Source organism: Idiotropiscis lumnitzeri, chromosome 1, assembly GCF_059441095.1.
Source record: "Idiotropiscis lumnitzeri isolate Australia: NSW breed Sydney's pygmy pipehorse chromosome 1, RoL_Ilum_1.0, whole genome shotgun sequence".
NCBI lineage: Eukaryota > Metazoa > Chordata > Actinopteri > Syngnathiformes > Syngnathidae > Idiotropiscis > Idiotropiscis lumnitzeri.
In genome coordinates, this window is record NC_142391.1 from 42044929 (window position 1) to 42064399 (window position 19471).

General features: G+C 40.0%; 1 protein-coding gene across 2 annotated transcripts; it reads right to left on the reverse strand.

Moving 5' to 3' along the window:
• Positions 1 to 9578: 9578 nt before the first annotated feature.
• lmo4lb (LIM domain only 4-like b) lies at positions 9579 to 13988 on the reverse strand. 2 transcript variants are annotated; one of them, XM_088301547.1, is made up of 5 exons: positions 13605 to 13988; positions 12677 to 12919; positions 12471 to 12567; positions 11660 to 11818; positions 9579 to 10492 (listed from the first exon to the last, which is right to left on the reverse strand). In XM_088301547.1, exons 2-5 carry the CDS (start codon positions 12889 to 12891, stop codon positions 10466 to 10468), a joined length of 498 nt encoding a protein of 165 aa, XP_088157673.1. In that variant the 5' UTR covers positions 12892 to 12919; positions 13605 to 13988; the 3' UTR covers positions 9579 to 10465. The 2 variants fall into 2 exon arrangements, with proteins under 2 accessions (XP_088157673.1, XP_088157682.1); XM_088301556.1 differs by having other exon boundaries at positions 9579 to 10396; positions 13605 to 13984.
• Positions 13989 to 19471: the final 5483 nt, after the last annotated feature.

The following is a 19471-nucleotide window of genomic DNA, read 5'->3' on the forward strand; positions in this document are numbered from 1 at the left end:
TTCCATTTGTGCCCAGTTATTTGAACATCAAAAGGCACACCTTTTCTTTCTGAACCCAATTTTCTACAGCGCTTGTCCTCACTAGCACAAGATGGAGTTTATCCCAGCTGACTGTGTTTGGGGCAGAGTACTCCCTGGACTGTTTTTAACAAAAAATAATGTGTGGATGATGGATATATTATTAGTAGTAGTACTATTATTATTAATCATTATTATTATTATTATTATTATTATTATTATTATTATTATTATTATTAAATGACAGTTGTTCTACATTTGTTTAAAATTCAAACATATGTTCAAATAAATGCAAATAATATATAGTTTGGGGGAAATGCAGCCCCATGCTAAGTAAATGGCAGCCTCCTTCTGTTCCCTCGTTTTAGAGGCTTCAATTAGAAAACAAGGCTGTGATGGTGTGAGTTAACATTAACAGCCAATAAGGGGATAGTGACTTTAAAGCTCGGCCTTCTGGTAGAAAGCTGTTGGAAATTCACATGGCGCAAAATTGGAGACCAATCAGCCTTCTGGTTTAGGAAACAGATGTGCTTTGGGAGGTTTGCTCTGCAAACACAGAACGAGCATACTGATTTCCACGTTTCAAAATTCTGTCTGTAAAAGAATGTGAATGAGATGCAACATATTTTGTAATCAGATTGGTCAATATTCACGAAAATCTATTTTGGATTCACATTCACACAAGAGGCTTGCATCTGGTAATTTTATGGGAATAGGGAAATAATTCACATTTGTCTGTAGAAAGACATTGTGATATTAATCTGTTTAGATCATTTGACAAAAGGCTTCTTTCTGGTGTTCATATAAACAAACAAAAGAGTGTGTACATTAGTACTTTCCTAGAAACAGAACAAAACATTTGCAACATAGCATTAAATTGCTCATACAGCTTTTAGTGTTGATGAGCAAATATTTTGTTATTGTAAAACAACACAATATCATGGTTAACCATGTCAAACTAAGGCTTTTTTTCTTCCATGACACATTCAGTGTTGCACTAATGCGCCATAATTGACTGGCAATCAAGACAGGTGTCCTCTGTGTCTATCCTGATATCCCATCATTAGGATGAGTGGAGGAAAGATGGATGCACTTTGCGCTTGCAGTAATATATATACAGTTGGACTACTCCTGTCATGATTTGTATTTGTTATTTTTGGTTTAGTATTTGGTTTCATGTTTTGGCCTTGTTCCTGTGTCTTGTCTTGTCTCGTCTCGTCTTGTCTATTGTGTCCACCTGTGTTCGTTTACCCAAGCCCTTGTGTTAACCAATCCGGTCCTTCCAACCCTCCGTGTCTTGTCCAGGTGCTCCTCGTTGTCTCGTCAATTTGTGTGTATTTAGTTCCCTGGTTGCTTTCAGTTCTTGTTGGTTCATTGTCATTTTCACTGTCGCTTGTCCTTTTCACTGTCATTGTCCCTGTCGCTTGTCCCTGTCGTTGGTTTCCTGTCGTTGTCCAGTTTTTCCAAGTCCCTCGTTTGCCTTTTGTTTTCTGTTATTAAATGCCCTTTAAGTTACCCCTGCCTGGCTTCCCTGCGTTTGGGTCCTCACCTACCTCAACCCGGACCGTGACAACTCCGTGTCATAATAAAATTTTGTTCACTATTAAAATGTAATAAAATCCCCAGGAAGAGCTGGAAGAGCTTCTTCCCTGTGACCCACCTCAGATAAGCCTGAGCCAATGGATGGATAAATATTGAGCAAAAACAAAATATTTCAAAGTCTATGAAAGTGTCAGCCCTATTATGAAATATATCAAAGAGAAGTACAGGTGCCACAGCAGTTTGTGTGCTTCTTCCAAAAGCATAGGGAACTTGTATGTTTTTATTATTAAAGACAAGCTATTCACATTGACTAAAAATTCAAACTGAGCCCCAAACTGAACAGTTTTCTGATGGCCGCAGCTTGCTTGCATCCACTTCCTGCCAGACGAAAATAGTCGGACATAAGGAGAATGATGTATGATCCGAGTCATTCATCTAAATTGGACAAATGAGGCCCACACATCTGAGCTGTGAAAGACTCCGTCCTGATAACGCAGAATGAATGGGACAGAATTTAGATATGCGTGTGTGTGTTTCATTGAATTACACGTTAGGAATGTGACTATGACTTTCCTTGGGTTTATTTGTGTATTTTCCATCTGTGTGTCTGCCAAAGTTTTTAGCATGCATATAAGTGTATGTGTGAGTGATGGTGTGGGGGTGCGTGCGTGTGCGTGTGTATGTATGAGAGCGAGAGAGAAAGGGAGGGGGTAGCGTGAGAGGTGGCATTGTTGCATCTGCTCCTCATTACAGGGCGCTAATGAACGCACGTGTGTTCCACCTGGTTTGATGGAGTGGGGGGTTGACGAGGTTCTGGCCTTTCCCAGCTTTCACAAAAACTGTCCCAAGACTAACAGGGCAGCTCGGTCCCCAGACGGTCATCTGACAACAGTTTGGCCGTTGCTCCTCCAATGATGAAGGTGATGCCTGCCAACAGCTTCCCCTGAGCACGACTCTAACCCTCATGAAGGCTAGAGGAGTAAAAATCTTACCAGTGTAAACAGGGTTTATTAGTGTTTAAAGGAGGACAAAATCCAAGCTGGCCCATTTTTCACGAAGAAGCTCTGTTTGTTTATTTATTTATTTGATCAGGAAACTAAAATTAGTTTTCATTTTCTTTTTTATCTATTCATTTTGGAGGAATTAGGAAATAAGTGACGACATGAAACACGACTACTTCTAATGAAGAATAGGGCCGCGCCCCGTTCCCCTCTCTCCATGTTTCTGCAAGAGTCACTGAAGGGTTCAATCACAAACTCCAATGGCAATCTTTGTACTTAAATTGCTTATAACGTTCAAAAACAGTGAGCAATTAGCATCATAATCCATGTGGACATCCCTACCTATGACCACTACAACATCTCCGTGGCAGATTTATATGACAATGAGGGACTGTGGAAGTGAGCAGAAGTACATAGTTGAGGCTGGGAAGAGGGCACACTGCTTCTTTGCTGATCCCAGTGAGGGCGCATGGCATAAAAGCACCAGTCGGGATATTTATAGAGACTGAAGTAAGAATGAGTACACATGCATATTTATTTGGATGAGAATTGGCCCCAGTTTTGCAACCTACAACACGTCGTCCAATTTGAAACGTAACAGCCAAGATGAAACGTTCCAATGCGGCCACACTCAGCTATGGAGTTGGCCTCCCTGCTGGAACTTTTTTTTTCTTTGCTGGAACCTTTTGTTCGCTACGCTCCCTAAGCAGACCTGACTAAAAACACCGCCGTTTTAGACAACAGAACTGACAATTCGAGCAATATTACCTTGCTTGCCTCCCTGCTGTGACGTAGACGCTGAAACCGGAAAAAAATAACAAGCCGAGCTCCAAAAGGGGACGTGACAATTTGTCTCATCACAAAAAAATCCTTGAAACACTACAGAGTCTTTTAAGGGGGAGGCATTTTAGTAAGGAGGAATCCATGTGGTTTTCAATCCTTCTTGTGCAAAGTCTAGCAAAATACCAAAAGAAAGAAAACTCTTCTCATGAGCAGTTACACTGCACCTTGTGCTCGACTTGCACCGGGAACGAAATTATGGCCCTTTGTACCTGTATTTAGACCACTCGAGCAACTCTTTCTCCAAAAAGCAACTAGTGACAATTGTAATGGCATTTTTTTTTATACTGAGACAACTTCCAAACTATAGACAGAGAAGAAGATTCACAGTGTTATTTTTGACTCTTGGAGGAAGCAATTATTTACACCTGTCAATTTAGGTTGCAGATCCGTTTATGTGTTGCGAGAAGCGGACACACATCTTGACGTCAAAATCTGCAAAGCAGACACATTTTTGGAATTAAGCAGCTCTCAAAAGATTTACTCGGCTGAGTAACTTCACACTTGATGGGTGGGCAGGCACTCCAGAAACAAGCAATTAAAAAGTCAACTTCCCATAAAATAGCCCCTTAAAGAAGGCACAAAGATCAATGAACGGCAGTTTGGGCCATGCAACATGTGAGAGCATGAAAACTGAGACTAAAATAATTCTCATTCAGAACATTCAGATGCCGTATACAGTCGAAAACGCTTAGTGTATAAAAGCTTAAGGTGGCTTTCTGTCAGAAAATGACGACCAACCATTGTCAAAATGTTGCAAACACTACACTTGACCCCTCTGACCGCACCATTGAATTCCTTCGATTTGGTTTTTCCTTGTCATTTTTGGAGAATGTGGTTATGACTCAGATCCTCTTCACTTCTTTAAGGAGGTACTCCCGAGTATTAATGATTTTGGTTTGACTGTTGAGGTCAAGTTTTCCGAAACATGTTGGTTGAATTACAAATTGGAGAGTTTGACTTTGGATGTTCATGTGGTCACAATCATTTGTAACTACCATCATTCATCGGCATAATTCAATTAGGTGGGTACTCACAATTTGGCAAGAAGGAAGTCCAATGATTTAGGGCGGGTGGGGGTATAAATGTAAAAAAATATATATAAATAATAATAATATCCAGTTTTTAAATCCTAAAAAAAAGTTTTGCCATGCGTGAAATGACGTAAAATGCTATACAGGGCAAACAATAAGACAAAATGAAAAAGTGATATAAACACAATGATAAAAAGTAACAGAATATAAATCATAATCCAATAAAATAAAGGACAAATAGTGTGACAATCAGAATGACGATAGCAATCAATCAAATTCACATTTGGTGGTTGTATACAGGAGCTGGCAGCCTGTACACGGAACTGAGGTCTGCTTTATGAATCTCTTGTTTGGACTGTTTAGTGGCTCCAAGTTAGTGGACTTAATCTACATTTGTTGACTTTGTTATTGCAGGCTTTCGCGAGCAGTGACACAAATGAAGAAACCGCTTATCATCATTGTGGCCCACATGTCATTGGAGCCTATTAAAGTCTTGCGGTTTTCCTTTTCCGTTGCACTTTAATGAAAATTCAAGTGTGGTGGGATGTTGTTACACTGACGCTGTCTGTGCTAAGAAGCATTCCCTCAGGCTTCTTCAAGACTCCAGATTTGACATTCATACAATACCCAAGTGCACACATCCTGTTGGCATGCAACCTTTTAAATGTCCCTCTGTCGCCTCACCTCGTGACACTATATAATAATTTTACTTCATGAACTCATTTGGACGCTGCACAACAGAAAGGCTTCTTTGTTATGGCCAATTTTCTGTAATGCTGGAACAATTCATACACTTCCCATGCAGTCTTAGCGCTAAAATTGCTACATGCTGAAAAGAATAATTTTACATTGAGGCAAAGACATTTGCACATTGGCTTCTCCACTATTGCCTCACTAGTGACGCATGGTGGTGGTTGTGCCATGGCGAGAGCATGAATGGCTGCCATTGGAATGAATTCCCTTGTATTTATTGATGATGTATGTGACTGCTGAAGAAAATAGCAGCAAGTAATTGTCGGTGAAGTAATTTCTAATTATATTAGAGGGCGCATCCCCAGTACAGGAGGCTGTCATGTATTGATGGGAAAATGAAGCTTCAAATTTGCTTCATGAACCAGTTGTTGTATTTTTGAGTCCTCTAGATGGCACTGTTGGTTTAAATAAAGGGTTAAATATGGCAAGTCAGTGTGCTTTCAGCCCAATGTTGAACAGAGAGTGCCATCTACAAAAGTCCAAAAATACTACAACTGGTTCATGAAGCAGATTTGAAGCTTCATTTACCCATCACTACTGTCATGTTTCGCCGCCAGTTTTCTGCTACGATGCCCAAAGGAGACAAACGTAGCAAACATCATAATGTTATGCAATGGCCAAGTTAAATCACCTGACCTGAATCAGACTGAGCATGCATTTCACTTGCTACAAGCAGGAAATGAAGAAAGTTACCGCAAAGGCCTGGCAGAGATGGATGAAATCCAATGATTGGTGATTGATGTCTATGAGTTACAGGCCTCAAGATGTTATTGACTGCAACCAAATATTAAAAAGTGAGCTTGATTTATGATTGTTAATTGCTCTTGTTCTCTTGAAAATGAGAAACATGACGGTGGTTTACAGTATATGTATATATATATATATATATATATATATATATATATATATATATATACTGTAAACCACCGTCATTGCAGCTGTTCACTTGATTTTGTTGTAACTAGGCACAAATTGAAGCTTAAAGTCAAATCTGTAGTGGTGGTGGTGCTTTGTGCCAAAAAGATGCAAATCGTTTTAATATCGCAATATTTATGGAGCTGACTCTATGTGCAATTGCTTGTTTCATTTATTTATTCATATTAAATTTTTTAAATTGAATACAAAAGCCTATATGTGGATACCCATTGCTTGAAATATTTGAAGTGGTAATGAAATAATTGGAGTGTGATTACGACATTTTAGTTCACTCTGAAGCAGTGACACAAGCCGTAACCACTGCAGAATAACTCAACCTGATTCGGTTTCTATATGTGAGCAATGTCACTCTCAATTTTGAAATTAAATTGAGACGCTTAAATCGCCATTTTGAAAGCACATCTGTTTATTCTACTTTCAAAATGAATGAAGGCCTACAGTAGTTTACATAACTCAGCAAGATGATTAATGATAGTAGCCTCATAATGCTTAAATATTTCTGCATTTTTCCACATCCAAGGCAAAAGTGCGCTTTTGTACATCTCTGTCGAACATTTTGTGCGATGACTGCCACTGGGGTTGACAGTTGAATGGCTGCTCGTCTCCTTGTTTACTTCAAACTGACGAAGTAACACTTCATTCAGAACTTATAAGGACTTGTTAATTTAATATGCAAATATCTCACCTGTCACCCTGAGAGAGTTTTAATGAAAGATAGCAGCTGCTTTCACATTGTGATGGAGAAGGTTTGGTAGGTTGCTTTTGCATGAGAGCAGAGGAACTTCAAAGTCCGACAATAGAAGGAAATGTCGCTCACATAGTGAAGCGTATGACCATGTGACCCACTCATGGAGCTGTCACCTCTGCTTGGCCTTCTTTGTATTGTTCGTGCCAGTGTTCCCAAAAAACACGGGCATCAATCTGCACAAACCTGATTGGAATAGAATAGACACAATTATCTCCCCGCATCCCCAAAACTGTTAACGTGTGACCTTAGCTCAACCTTTGCCTGTATGACTAGCATCGTCTGCTTCGAGTAAGGTGAGCATGTTATTGGCTAGGTGGGGGTGGATTCTAGCTAGTGTTAAGTCAAGCCGGAACCCTCAATGTTGCTAATTTATTTACAGATTTAATTAGATGGATAGAGCCCTCACAGATATAAGAAAGAGAGGAGATGTTGCCAGCGTTACAGCACTTTAATTATGGTAGCAGGCTCCTGATCCCTGCGCTCCGCTGTCTAGGGAGCCAGTTAATTAAAATCCTCATTATTTTACTTTTAATTAGTTCCCCCCTCTTTTGTTTCCTTTCACCATATGGCCGTGTTCCGTGGTCAAATTAACGTAATTGAGCTAATTAAGCCGATCACTTTAATTATTCAAAGCGTTCCGATTGGCCATGAGAACTTCTCTCACTCTCCCATTACTGACATTCCTGCAAGACGCTGGGAGTCGTACACTCTTTGTCATTATGATCCTCTACTCCCATGTGGAAGGCAGTGAGTTATGGCTCCAGCATGCATGACTTCCTACATGTTCCAGCAGTATCTCATGTTTCACCAACATACAAAGTCAGCTCACAAAATGTCTGCTCGCACTCGCAGGTTATGACAAATGATTACGTTGGTAAATAGTGGCAATACATACTGCAGTTTTGCCAATCCAGGTGACTTTCACCAGGACGGTGAAACAGTAGACTACCATTGCATTTCATGCTTTTGAAAAAGAAGAAGAAAAAAGAACTCCAGAGAACCAGATGGCAGTTTTACAGCAAACATACTTTTGCCCAACTGTGGACTAGACTTGTCTATCAGGAGTAAACTTCACTGCTAAGTGCACATAAAATGTTGAAGCAGGAGGAACTTTATCTTATCATGCATTTTTTTTCCCCCCCGAGTTACATAGATGATTAAAATGATAGAAAAGTGACCAAACAATATATTAAGAACACACTTTTATTTTTTTCCTGTAGATCTCAAATTTTTAGTATAACTTGTATTTTTCAGAGTTTGGGAAATGCTCAATAATAATCAAAACAAGTTGCAGTGTCCATGTTTTGCCCCTCTACATTTTGCTGAATATCCGAATAGAAACGCAGTGTTGTAATTTTTAGCTTTATATTGTTAAATCATATCCTTGTGCCCTCTCCTGAGTGCTGATACATAATGGTGCTGAGAGATGTTGCAACCAATCAATGAACACCATCTGAGAGTTCAAACCAAAAGCAGAACGTCACTGAACGCGATTCTCCGCAGAGAGGCCACATGATCAAGACGAAGGCATTGAAACTGCATCTTGGCACTGTGTCACAAGAGTATCTGGGTAAGAAGGAGACTTTTCATCATGAGCATGTAAAAATATCTTGGCATCATTTGTGCCTTCACACTGTGTGCGGTGGTGGAGCTCAGGCAATTACTCTCATCTCCATGTGTTAATATGATTAATTAGCAGGAATAAACACTTTCCGATGACACAGGCTACATGGTGAGCCACACACCTGCAGAAGCTCTGATAAAAGACAACGCCTCATGGCGTAGAGCCTTTTCTTGAGACCTGCTAATTGGCATCTGAAAACGTTCTGGCTAATTAGGAAGAGGCAGATGAGGCTTGATTAGTTTGAATGCAAAGTGTAACTTGTGGTGCGGTGGGAGTCGAGAATGTGCAGAGGTTTTCGTTCTTCGTCATCCCGATACAAAGATAATTGTAATTGTGATCATTTGCATACGTTAATGAATTTGCGTGACGCCCCTTGATCAGACGTGGAATAAATAATTGATGCCGTATCAGCACCTACCATGACAAGTGGGACATTTTAGAAGAGCTAAGCGCATTAAGGTGCAAGTTTGATGGCTGCAATGCTCCCGGGCAAGGTGCAAAAGTAGAGCAGATGCTATCTTCTGCTGGCTCCACGTTACATACGCACTGCTGCTATCACAGTGAGATTATCCTCACCCGTCTGACGGGATGCCACTTAAAAGTTTTTACATGTCATTAAAAAGGTGTCCATACTTTAAGCTAATTAGACATAGCTTATAGAATAAGTATTCAACTAAACAGTGATGCAGTACAGCACAGTAGAATGCAGCGTGATAAATAATAAATACATGCAATCCTTTGAACTTGCCTCGATTTAGGCGAGACCACTCCCCTTTAATTAGACCGCTTTCCGATTAGTCTTTATTAGAGGCAGGCAGTCAGCCACGGAGCCGGCCAGCCACAGGATATGCCCCAAGTTCAGCCTCCCAGGAGCTCGAGCGGCACAGATACAGGGCTCATGTTTAATTGCTTCTGTAAATGGTCAGAGCTCAAGCCCCCTAATTCCATTCCCCTGGGTAATCAGCCATGTTTTAACCATACAGGGCTAACAAGAGTGAGAGAGACCGCTACAGGCACCATGCTAGGTACCAGGAAGCAAGAGGACAAGTCCTTTGCTAGTAGCTCACAGTGACGTCACCTCATACAGGAAATTCTTTTTAATTGAATTTTTCTCAATAAAACCATCATTTGCTTCCACACATTGAGCGGGAAAATCATGAAGAATACAATTCATTATGGAAATTACAGGCATTGACAATGAAGGCTTCCTATTTTTAATAGTGCTTTAAAGGATTGTAGCACTATTTTAAAACAGCAGTTTTTCCAGAATAAATGGACATTTTTCCGACTGAAATATACACTTGGTGCCTGACACATATCCAGGTATAATTCAACACCGGGCATCTCGGGTCCCAGAAAGACATATAAAAGAGACAGAAGTGAGTTCATTCAAAACACTGACACTTCGGGAAAATAATGCCACTTGGCACAAGACGTTGACAGTCATATTACAGCAGTCCATCAAACTCTCATTCAAGCATCTTTCGCTCCATCCTCTGATTGATGACGGTTGTCGTCTTCTGGCTTTCTCAGAGTCCAGAAGAGTCTCTGCTATTACAGTCCACACAGAATGCAAGCCTCTGCCACTTTTGTACTGTACACCAGGTGCCCCATACGGAGGAAAAAAGTGATGACAATTTTAAGGCCCCATTACGGACCCGTCCCTTCCAAAATACTAAAGTAGTATTTTCAATTTTTTTTTTCCTGTGGCAGCACCACCGCGCAACATGACATAAACATGACTTTGGATGAGGGCGCAGGGATTCTTCGATATGACGAAAGGGCAGGAAGAAAGAAGCCCCTTCAGGGGACGAAGGTGTGGTAGTGATCAGAACTCACAACAATGGCAACAGTAGCAAGGGAGGAATTAAAGCTTCAGGGCACATTCCACTCAGCACACCTGCAAAGAAGATAGGAAAAGAAGAAGGACATGTATGGGTGGATAATCATATTTATCCAGTAGGTCTTGTCATATGGCACAGGAAACAATGCGTTTCTGAAATCAACAGAGAAGAAGAGCTCAGTATATATAGCTGCAAATGTCGAGGGTGAATTCGAGAAAAACATGAATTCAATGACATGACGAATGTGGATCATATTTCAAGCAATCTATGGAGACCACAAATTCTGTTCACATGAGTACTGTAGATGGAAAGTCAAGTTGACCCAGGGAAACTTGTGATACCACATTCCAAACATTTAACTACTATAATGCTGGTCGTGAAAGTGCATTTATTGAGCCAAGGCACAGATTTTAAATAAAAAATAAGCACATCACAGCACATCACCAAACACAATTGTCACAAAAATACCATGCAATACAATACAACTTATATAATGCATTTCCCAACAGCTGGAGATGTAACAAAGTGCTTTTTATATGGTGTAATATAATTTAGTGGGAAATTACAACACTAATTAAAACACAAAAAGTGGATACACGCCAATTTGATACTTTGTGCTATATCTGCCGCTATAAGATGCTGACATAGATAGAGGGACAAAGTTATATTACTTGTCAAAAACAAATAATCATCTGACCAATTATGTGAAATTTGATCACTTTTAGACCTCACACGTTTAGAGCTCTCAAGGCGCACTATTGTGCCTTGTTGGCTTTAGATAATTGGTTGAAAGATTGGTCATATGCACAAACATGACAATTGAGAAAATGTTGTTTTTAGCTCGTTTAAATGGAGTAATTAAGATTGACAGAAAAAAAGTTGTATATAGTCTTTGCATCTGTGGTTGTATAATAAAATGCCTCCGAAAGATATTTCTACTTTTTGCAATTTAAACTCATTTTTAATGGGACATTAGATTTCGGTATTGTTTTGTGCCGCATTGACAATACATATTTAGCAAAATGAAATGAATGACACAGGATGTTGGCAACAAAGCACCATAACGTGATGGCACTATTTAATACAAACACCCAGGCTCAAGAGATTTTTTTTTAATTTCAATAGATTTTGCAGCTGTTTTTACTGGTGTTACTGTCGCAATTATTTGTGCGCAATTTTAAAATACTGCTCGAATACAGGACTTTATCATATTTTCGTCCGTTTTCAGTTTATCTAACTGATCAAATATGCTGCTATGTAAAATGAGATGACACCATACATATTTCTAAACATGCTCCATATGAAAAGAATGTATTTACCTTTTGGTCCGTCATCACAGAGTTACTCTGAAGTTGTGGCAGGTGGCTGCTGAGCAAGGCAGTGCCGGGTCTATCGTGCTCACAGAAGATTGTACCATTGATGTAATGGAAGCGATCTCCAGGCATTAGTCTGTTCCTGCACGTGGCACAGCTGAAACACTGTCGCAGAAAAAAATTAATATCAGAGCCATAAAGTGCTTAAATCAACATCATATCAGCTTCGATGAAATGCTGTGTATAACAATGTTTAATTGTATTGTGTGATTTAAGGATGTGCACAACACAATGACACGAGCATCAGTAACACCTCATTTGGACTATAAATAAAAATGCCTGAATACTCAATTCAAGGACTACATGAAGTAGTTTACCTTCATAAGGATAACAGGCTGTTTTACCTGACAATTTTGGCATGGTGTTGATTTGAAGTGTGTAAATATTGTTTGTAATAGTGCACCGTGACATGCTGAGGATGTTTTTGTATATCTCTTTCATGTTGCTAAATAAGAGAACCACAATATTAGAAACACAAACGAGTGTGAAGGGTACCACAACATTTATGTATGACCTTGTTCGTGAAATTAAAATCTTTCTGAGGGTTCAAGAAAAACTGAACTCAGTTATCTTCACAAGGCATCATACATTTTTGGCACGGCTTTCGTAGTGGGTCTCATTGAAGAGCGCACAGGTGTACCTAATGAACTGTCTTAGGCTAATGTTTGAGGCTTGAGGGGAGGAGGAATACCCCAGATGTTTCTGTCAAGCGCACAGCAGGAGGCAAAGCTGGCTGAAGCGGGAGCTGGGGACTTACCTTGAGGTGGTAAACATTTCCTTGTGCCCTCATCACCATCTCATTGGCTGGGATCGACTGGCCACAGGCATTGCACGCCCCACTGTGCCCAAACAGCCTGCAAATTAAAAAAAAAAAAAAAAAACAGTTTGATACAACCTTCCATATGCTAAAAAACACCCACTTCCTTTTTCCTCTTGCCACTTCCTCGCCATATAAGAGCTCACCTGATGTAGTCGCTGCGACACAGAATCATGCCTCCTTTGCTGTAGCAGGTGGTGCCAATGTCACCCAGCTGGGCTTGGCAGCAGGAGCACTTGAGGCACCGAGTGTGCCAATAACGCTCCATGGAGAAGAGCAGGAAGCGGTCAGCGATCTTCCCCCCGCATCCTGCACATGACCTCGGGGCCGGTGCTGCGCCTGGCGCTTGGTTGTTCACCATAATGATGTGGGCCCTCAGTGGCTCCCAACTGGACACAGGACGCACGTATTGCAAGTCAGGGGAGCGTGAGGCGTTCGAAGACTCGTGGAATAACTGACAATTACGGACAGATTAAGATTAATACATTTTAGTTTAATGTTTGGATGAAAATGTGCAATTCCATTGTGGCTGATTCTTATATTTAAAAAAAGGGTTATAGTTAAAGGTCTGTTCTACTTACTGATCACAACGAATGCATCATATAAAATAGCTCAACATGAATTGCAGTTTATAAACTGGTAAATTTACCTATACAGGACGGCATTTGATACATGATATAATTTGGTATTTGCAAGGCTGGAGCTTCTGTAATATATATATATATATATATATATATATATATATATATATATATATATATATATATATATATATATATTAAAAAAAGAAAGGTATTTAGACAAAAACAGTGGTGGTAATTTGCTCGTGCTGGTGTATTTTTATAAGTGAGAGAGAAAGCAGGAAAGTCACCAAAAGGGACTTTTGGAAGGGTGCCAGGACTCAAGAGGAATGTATTCATGTCAAAGTGTCTCTCTCTGGATATGTTCTCGATGTAGTGCATAAATATGGTTTTTAACCGAACAAAACGCAAGTTCAATGAATGCCTCACTTTAGTGAGCGTGCGCTGACGGAAAGGAGAAGAAAGAAAGGAAACGAGGAAACAAACGTGTTACCTTGTCGAGCCAAAAGGTTTTCCTCCTGCGTTGAAATCAAAACACGGTGGAAAATAGTTCTCACAAAAACACAGATGTGTTTATGCCTGTCAAAATGGATTTAGGAATGACCATTTTGCGGCTACGTTTCTTCGTGGACGAGTGTGCCAAAAGAAGAATAAAATCCCAGGCCAGGATGGCGCGCGGACTGCAAATAGTTTAAGGAAAGTCTCTCACTTCGAGCTCCACGAATAAAGAACTACTCGAAGCGGCGAGGAGGAGACACGCCGCTCCTTCCTTTGCTTCTCACTCGCTCTTCCAGCTGTCCGTCTGATTACACGCCTTCCACTGTTTCTGACGCTTATGACAGGGACCCTATTCATCAAATTGCGCAAGGGTCTATTTAAATTGCCAAGAGTGGACGTAGCGAAGTGAAGCAGGAAACAACCAATAGCGGAGCAGTGGGCGTGGTCAAAGTCATAATGATTTATGGATTTCCAGGGGCGGATCATGTACGTGTTTCTGTTCACACATTTTCATAAAGCGATAAAATATTAAATAATAAAAAAACATAAATAATAATGATAAAGTTCCGACAACATTTGTGCTTTGTAACAAATTTGATTTTTTCAACTTAATGCACAACCTCATGTATTGCTAACATCCTTGACAAGCTGCTTTTACACATTCTTTTAGGATCAACTGTAGGTACAATGATTTCCATTGGAGAGTTCTTAATCGGTCCCTTCAATGAAATATGGAGGGAGTTGAGAGGGGCGTGGCCAGGATAAAAAAAGAAAATGCTAACTAATTTCAGTTTCCTGAATAAAAAATATATTAACTGAGCTTGTTGCTGGAAAATGGGCCATTTTGGCTGGACAGATACTTTAAGGGGGTGCGCCTTAGGTTATGATGTGCCATCCCTGATGCTAACTTGTGTGTCTACTGTTTTAGTACAATTATGCTGATTAAGTTGCCACAACTTTTGGCCCGTTCTCTGTTTGGATTGTAATGAGAGAAGCTAGCTGTCGTGTTATGTGCATCTGTTTATAATAAAGCCAAGGTTAGTCTGACAAGTGAACTGACTCGGTGCCATTAATTATATAATAATGCAGGATGTATTATTAATATTATAACACCTACTGGGAGGATTTTATATATTCGTATTAGTACTCAAGATTAAGTATTCAGAAGTCAATTTCAGTTCATGCCTCGATTGCTATGCATTGCATTTCAAGTAAACGTAAAAAAGAAAAACAAGTGCACAGTCCGTTTTTTTTTTTTATAGTTGATGGTACTCACCATAGGGAGCAAATCCTGTTAATAACCTAATGAACAGAGTTATTATTAGACACAGCCAAAGCGTTGAGGGGTTGGTAGCCTCTGTATTGCATCTCTGCAGATGACGTGGTACTGCAGTCTCCAACGTTCACTGGGGTGGTTCACTGTAGTGTAAAGCTGTTGGGATGAAAATCAGCCCATCCACATTTGTGACCATGGTGCTTAAACGTAAAAAGGTCCATGATGAGACCCTGCCCCATGTGGATGATTTCAAGTATCTTGGGGTCTTGATCATGAGTGAGGGTAGGAGGAGATCGATAGGCGGATCGCTACCGCGCCTGCTGTGATGTGGACTCTATATCGGTCTGTTGTGGTGGAGAATGAGTTGAGCTGGAAGGCGAAGGTCTCGATTTACAAGTCAATCTACATTCCTATCTAAACCAACGGTCACAAGCTGTGGGTCATGATCGAGGGAACGAGATCCTATTCCGAGTTTTGAATTAATACGAATTAATACGAGATAAGGTGAGAAGCTCGGTCATCCGGGAGGCAGTCAAACCGCTGCTCCTCCACGTTGAATGGAGCCAGATGAAGTGGCTCGGGCATCTGATGAGCATGCCTCCCTGGTGAAGTGTTCCGGCCACAATCTCACTGGGAAGAAGTCCCGGGGATGACCCAGGCCATGTTGGAAAGGCTATGGCGACGTTCACACTGCAATGCATGATGCCAAATTTAGATTTTTTTTAGGTACATTTCCGCATTCCTAAAACAAAAAAATACTGCAAATGTGAATGCAACTCAGCTGTGATGTGACATGCACAAAACGACATCATGCGACAGTATTGTATGGTTTACCGAAGTAAATATGGTCCAGCATGTGGAGGCTCAAAATGACATCATCTTATATCAACAGAGGAGTGATGTGGGAGGAGGTAGAAATTTTGGGAAGAAATGAGGAGACGCTTTTCGATCTCTTCATTTCATGGAGACTCCTCAAGATGATGTCACATCACGGAGACATCTACTAAAGATGATATAACGTTAATATCACGCATAATAAATGAACCATTTGTGTGGCTGAATTACTACTATTGTAATGGAGCGTGTCTGTTTGGACCCCAATGCAGTAAGGGAGCATCCGAAAACGTTACTATCGTATTTATAACAGCTAGCTAAAGTAACAAATGAAACTAGAAAATACAAAAACGCAAACACAGGAGAACAAAACGTTCTACCAAGCAGGTAGGAAAAAATATAAAACAAAGTCTAACCAAAAAAGGTAAGTACAAAAAAAATAGTAAATTACAAGGTAAGTAACAGAATGGACATAAAGCACTATAAAAAGTACAAGGATATATTACTACAGAGGACAAACAAATAGTGATCATTATGTAAAGTAAAAAAAAAAAGTGAAAAGTCAGCACTGTTAACCAAAGCAATTCATATTCACGGTCGTGTCCCTCGCAAGGCCCCCCATCGCATTTTGATGATGTATAAGTTAGATGCGTGCGGATGAGCGTTCATACTGCAGACGCATCCCGTTGTATCCATATACGAAAGAGGCCCAGGTTAGATTTGAAATTGGAATTGACCTGCAGTGTGAACATAGCCTATGACTCCTGGTTGGCCTGAAATGTATCACACACACACACACACACACACCCCCACACCCACGCACACAAACACACACACACCCCTGGGCACACCCCTGCACACAAATTTTACATTTCTCAGATTTTCTTTGACTTTCCCAGAGAAGTGTCATGCTTCTCTTCCTTTAACGTGGGAATGAAATTACAATAAAATCAGAAAGCAGTGAAACATATTATAGCCGGGCCGGGAGCTAGGCATCCCTAAACCTCTGATTCGACGTGAATATATGTTTTATAGAATTACATTTGAAAGTGTGTAAAGTATATACACTCTGTATCAACGATCCGGTTTTGTTCGTTGCGTTTTTACACCAACAGTTCATTAGTCAGTGTGACTCTTGGTATGTTTTCTCAAAAGTCAAGTACAGAGATGTTGTAATTTCAAAGAACATTAGCATACTAAAGCAATTGCTTTTTTTTTAGTTTTGACAATATCCCCTCTTTCAACCATTTTTAATGTATCATAGTCCTTGTTACTTTAATCCATCAAGGAGAAACTAATTTATACTCTACTCTCTATCTATATTCATATATCCGGCCTTCCTGTGTGGAGTTTGCATATTCAATTGCAATTTCCAATATGACCACTAGGTAGCAGTACAGCTCCGTTGTTTGTTTTAGGCACTGTCCCCTCAACGGCAACAGTAACTGCACTTGCTCATGTTGGAGTTCCAATCTGAATGCAAGACCATCAGTTCTGCCTGCTCAATAAGACCCACCAAAATTATATCTTTGAAATATGTGCAACAACAGATTTGAATGAAAAATGATTGGTTGACACTTTTAGATATTAGTTCACTCTGGTGAAAAATTCCACTTCATTTGCTTGAGTTGTTTCTTATATTTGAGTAACCTCATCGAGCTCTCGTCCAAAGTCAACTGCGATAGGCAGGATGCCGACTCATATATGTTCAGCATACTGTATGCAGTACTGTGCAAATGTCTTGGGTCATCATCACAGTTGGTGTTTTAGAAATAAATAGTGAAATTATCATTTAAAATTAGAATGCCACATAGAGGGGGGAAATGAATTGCTGTTTCACTTTATCATGTTTTTCCTTTGTAGACTTTCTTCTCTTCCTGTACATCTTCCATACCCACATTTTCATTCATAATAAGAGAAAAGAAAGATTAGAACTGAGAGATAAAGGGAAAAACATGATATTGTGTTTTTTTCTGCTTGTGATAGCAGCTGGCGCGGCAGCAAGGTAACTTCCAACACTCTCTAAGACTCAGATGATTTCCGACATATTTCCTGTTCCACTGTCAAGGCCATGCTGAAAGTCACAGTTCGCTGTGAGCCTGGACAACACCTGCAACTTCCAGTCTGCCTTTCCAGCCAATACAAGCTATCTGCAGAGCATCACAGTGCAGCATATTGCCAAGTCCATCACATCGCTGAATCCAGCACACACACTGCGAGACTAACTTTATGCTCACTTTGCGTGACATGTCCGTTTTTTTGTTCTAACGCCTCTACGAATGCTTCATTGTTAATTGAGTTTAATTGGAGCCACACATTGCAATGAATTGTTTATTTTGCTCAAATTCAATTATCAGCAAAATAACTATAATAACAAGTATGCTCCGTTCTGCCATGGACCACATTTATGAGTTGAGATAATTTTGACAGATTTTGTATGCAGTTTTTAAGTAATTTGTTGACTATTAACTGGGTAATTCAAGTCTTTTATTGTCAATGAAGTTTGGGCAGCCAAATTGGAGTATTAGATTTGACCTTAACCTAAATGAGAAACTGTCACTAATTTCAATATGCATATTTCTCATGTTATTAAAATACCAGAAAGTCTTATCAACAAATGAACAGTAAAACGTTTCCACGGAACACCAGTTTTGTGTACATAAACTCAAGTGACATGATTGTTTCTTTGAATTGACACAAAACAAATAGTTGGTGTGTACAAGCGCCGTCATCAAGCAGCTGCAAACTGCCAGTGACGAAAGCAAATGCTAAGTCTGTTCCCATGGTGAAATGGTGTGCCATATTTCTTTGGTGGAGGAAACACAAATTCAACCTATGTTAAAGTAGAGAGAAGAACAGAAAAGAGAGGTTTTCACCGTTGCGGGGCGCAGCACAGCTGACTTATTTATGAAGGTAAATTTTCCCAACTTTCACAATTTTCCTAATTTTCCCAATCATTCCCTTTCAATTTAAGAGTCCATGCAGGAGAGTGAAGCATGAAATGAACATTCATAAGGAACTGCTAGTACTTGGAGACTGCCTTTAACCTCGATCGTTTGTGCCCATCAGTGACACAAAAGCCTTTGCCTGCATGGCTGTGCTGTTTTTCAAATTGTATAATAAAGATGATGATAAAGATGCGCTAAAATGGATCATCCAGCCAGAATGGCATCGATATATAGCTATATAATATATGAGTGTGTGTGTTTGTGCGTGCACGTGTGTACGTCAAATATTCCGGGGCCAATTTTTCTCTCCGGTCCACCCTCGCTATGGCCCCAATGGAGATGAAGTTTTACCAGTGGTTTGACTGGTCGTGTCAATGTCAGAGAGTTCCTCTATCATCACTGGAGAAAGGAGGAGGTACGGGTGAAGAATTTCGTGGTGAAACGTTATGTTTATGCGTCAGAGTCGATCTGCACACCATGTAAGTCCACGCGGCAGAGGTCTCGGTTTCAAGTTTGATTTCGGGTTTTCCTTTCAGCAAGGCCTATAATCACTGACAGTACCAGCATGCATCATGTCTCAAGGAATCATCATCAACTTTGTATTTATATGCGTTTATTGTAACAAATTTAAAATGTATTTCGTTTTTATAGACCTAGTTTTTATGAGATATCTTATTTGACTCTGTCCAGGTCTTTAATTTTATAAATCAGTGGCTTTCCAACATCATCATAAGAACATTTCCCTACATGACAGATGTAAATCCTTAGTTTACGACTGTACATCACTCACAAATTACACACGAC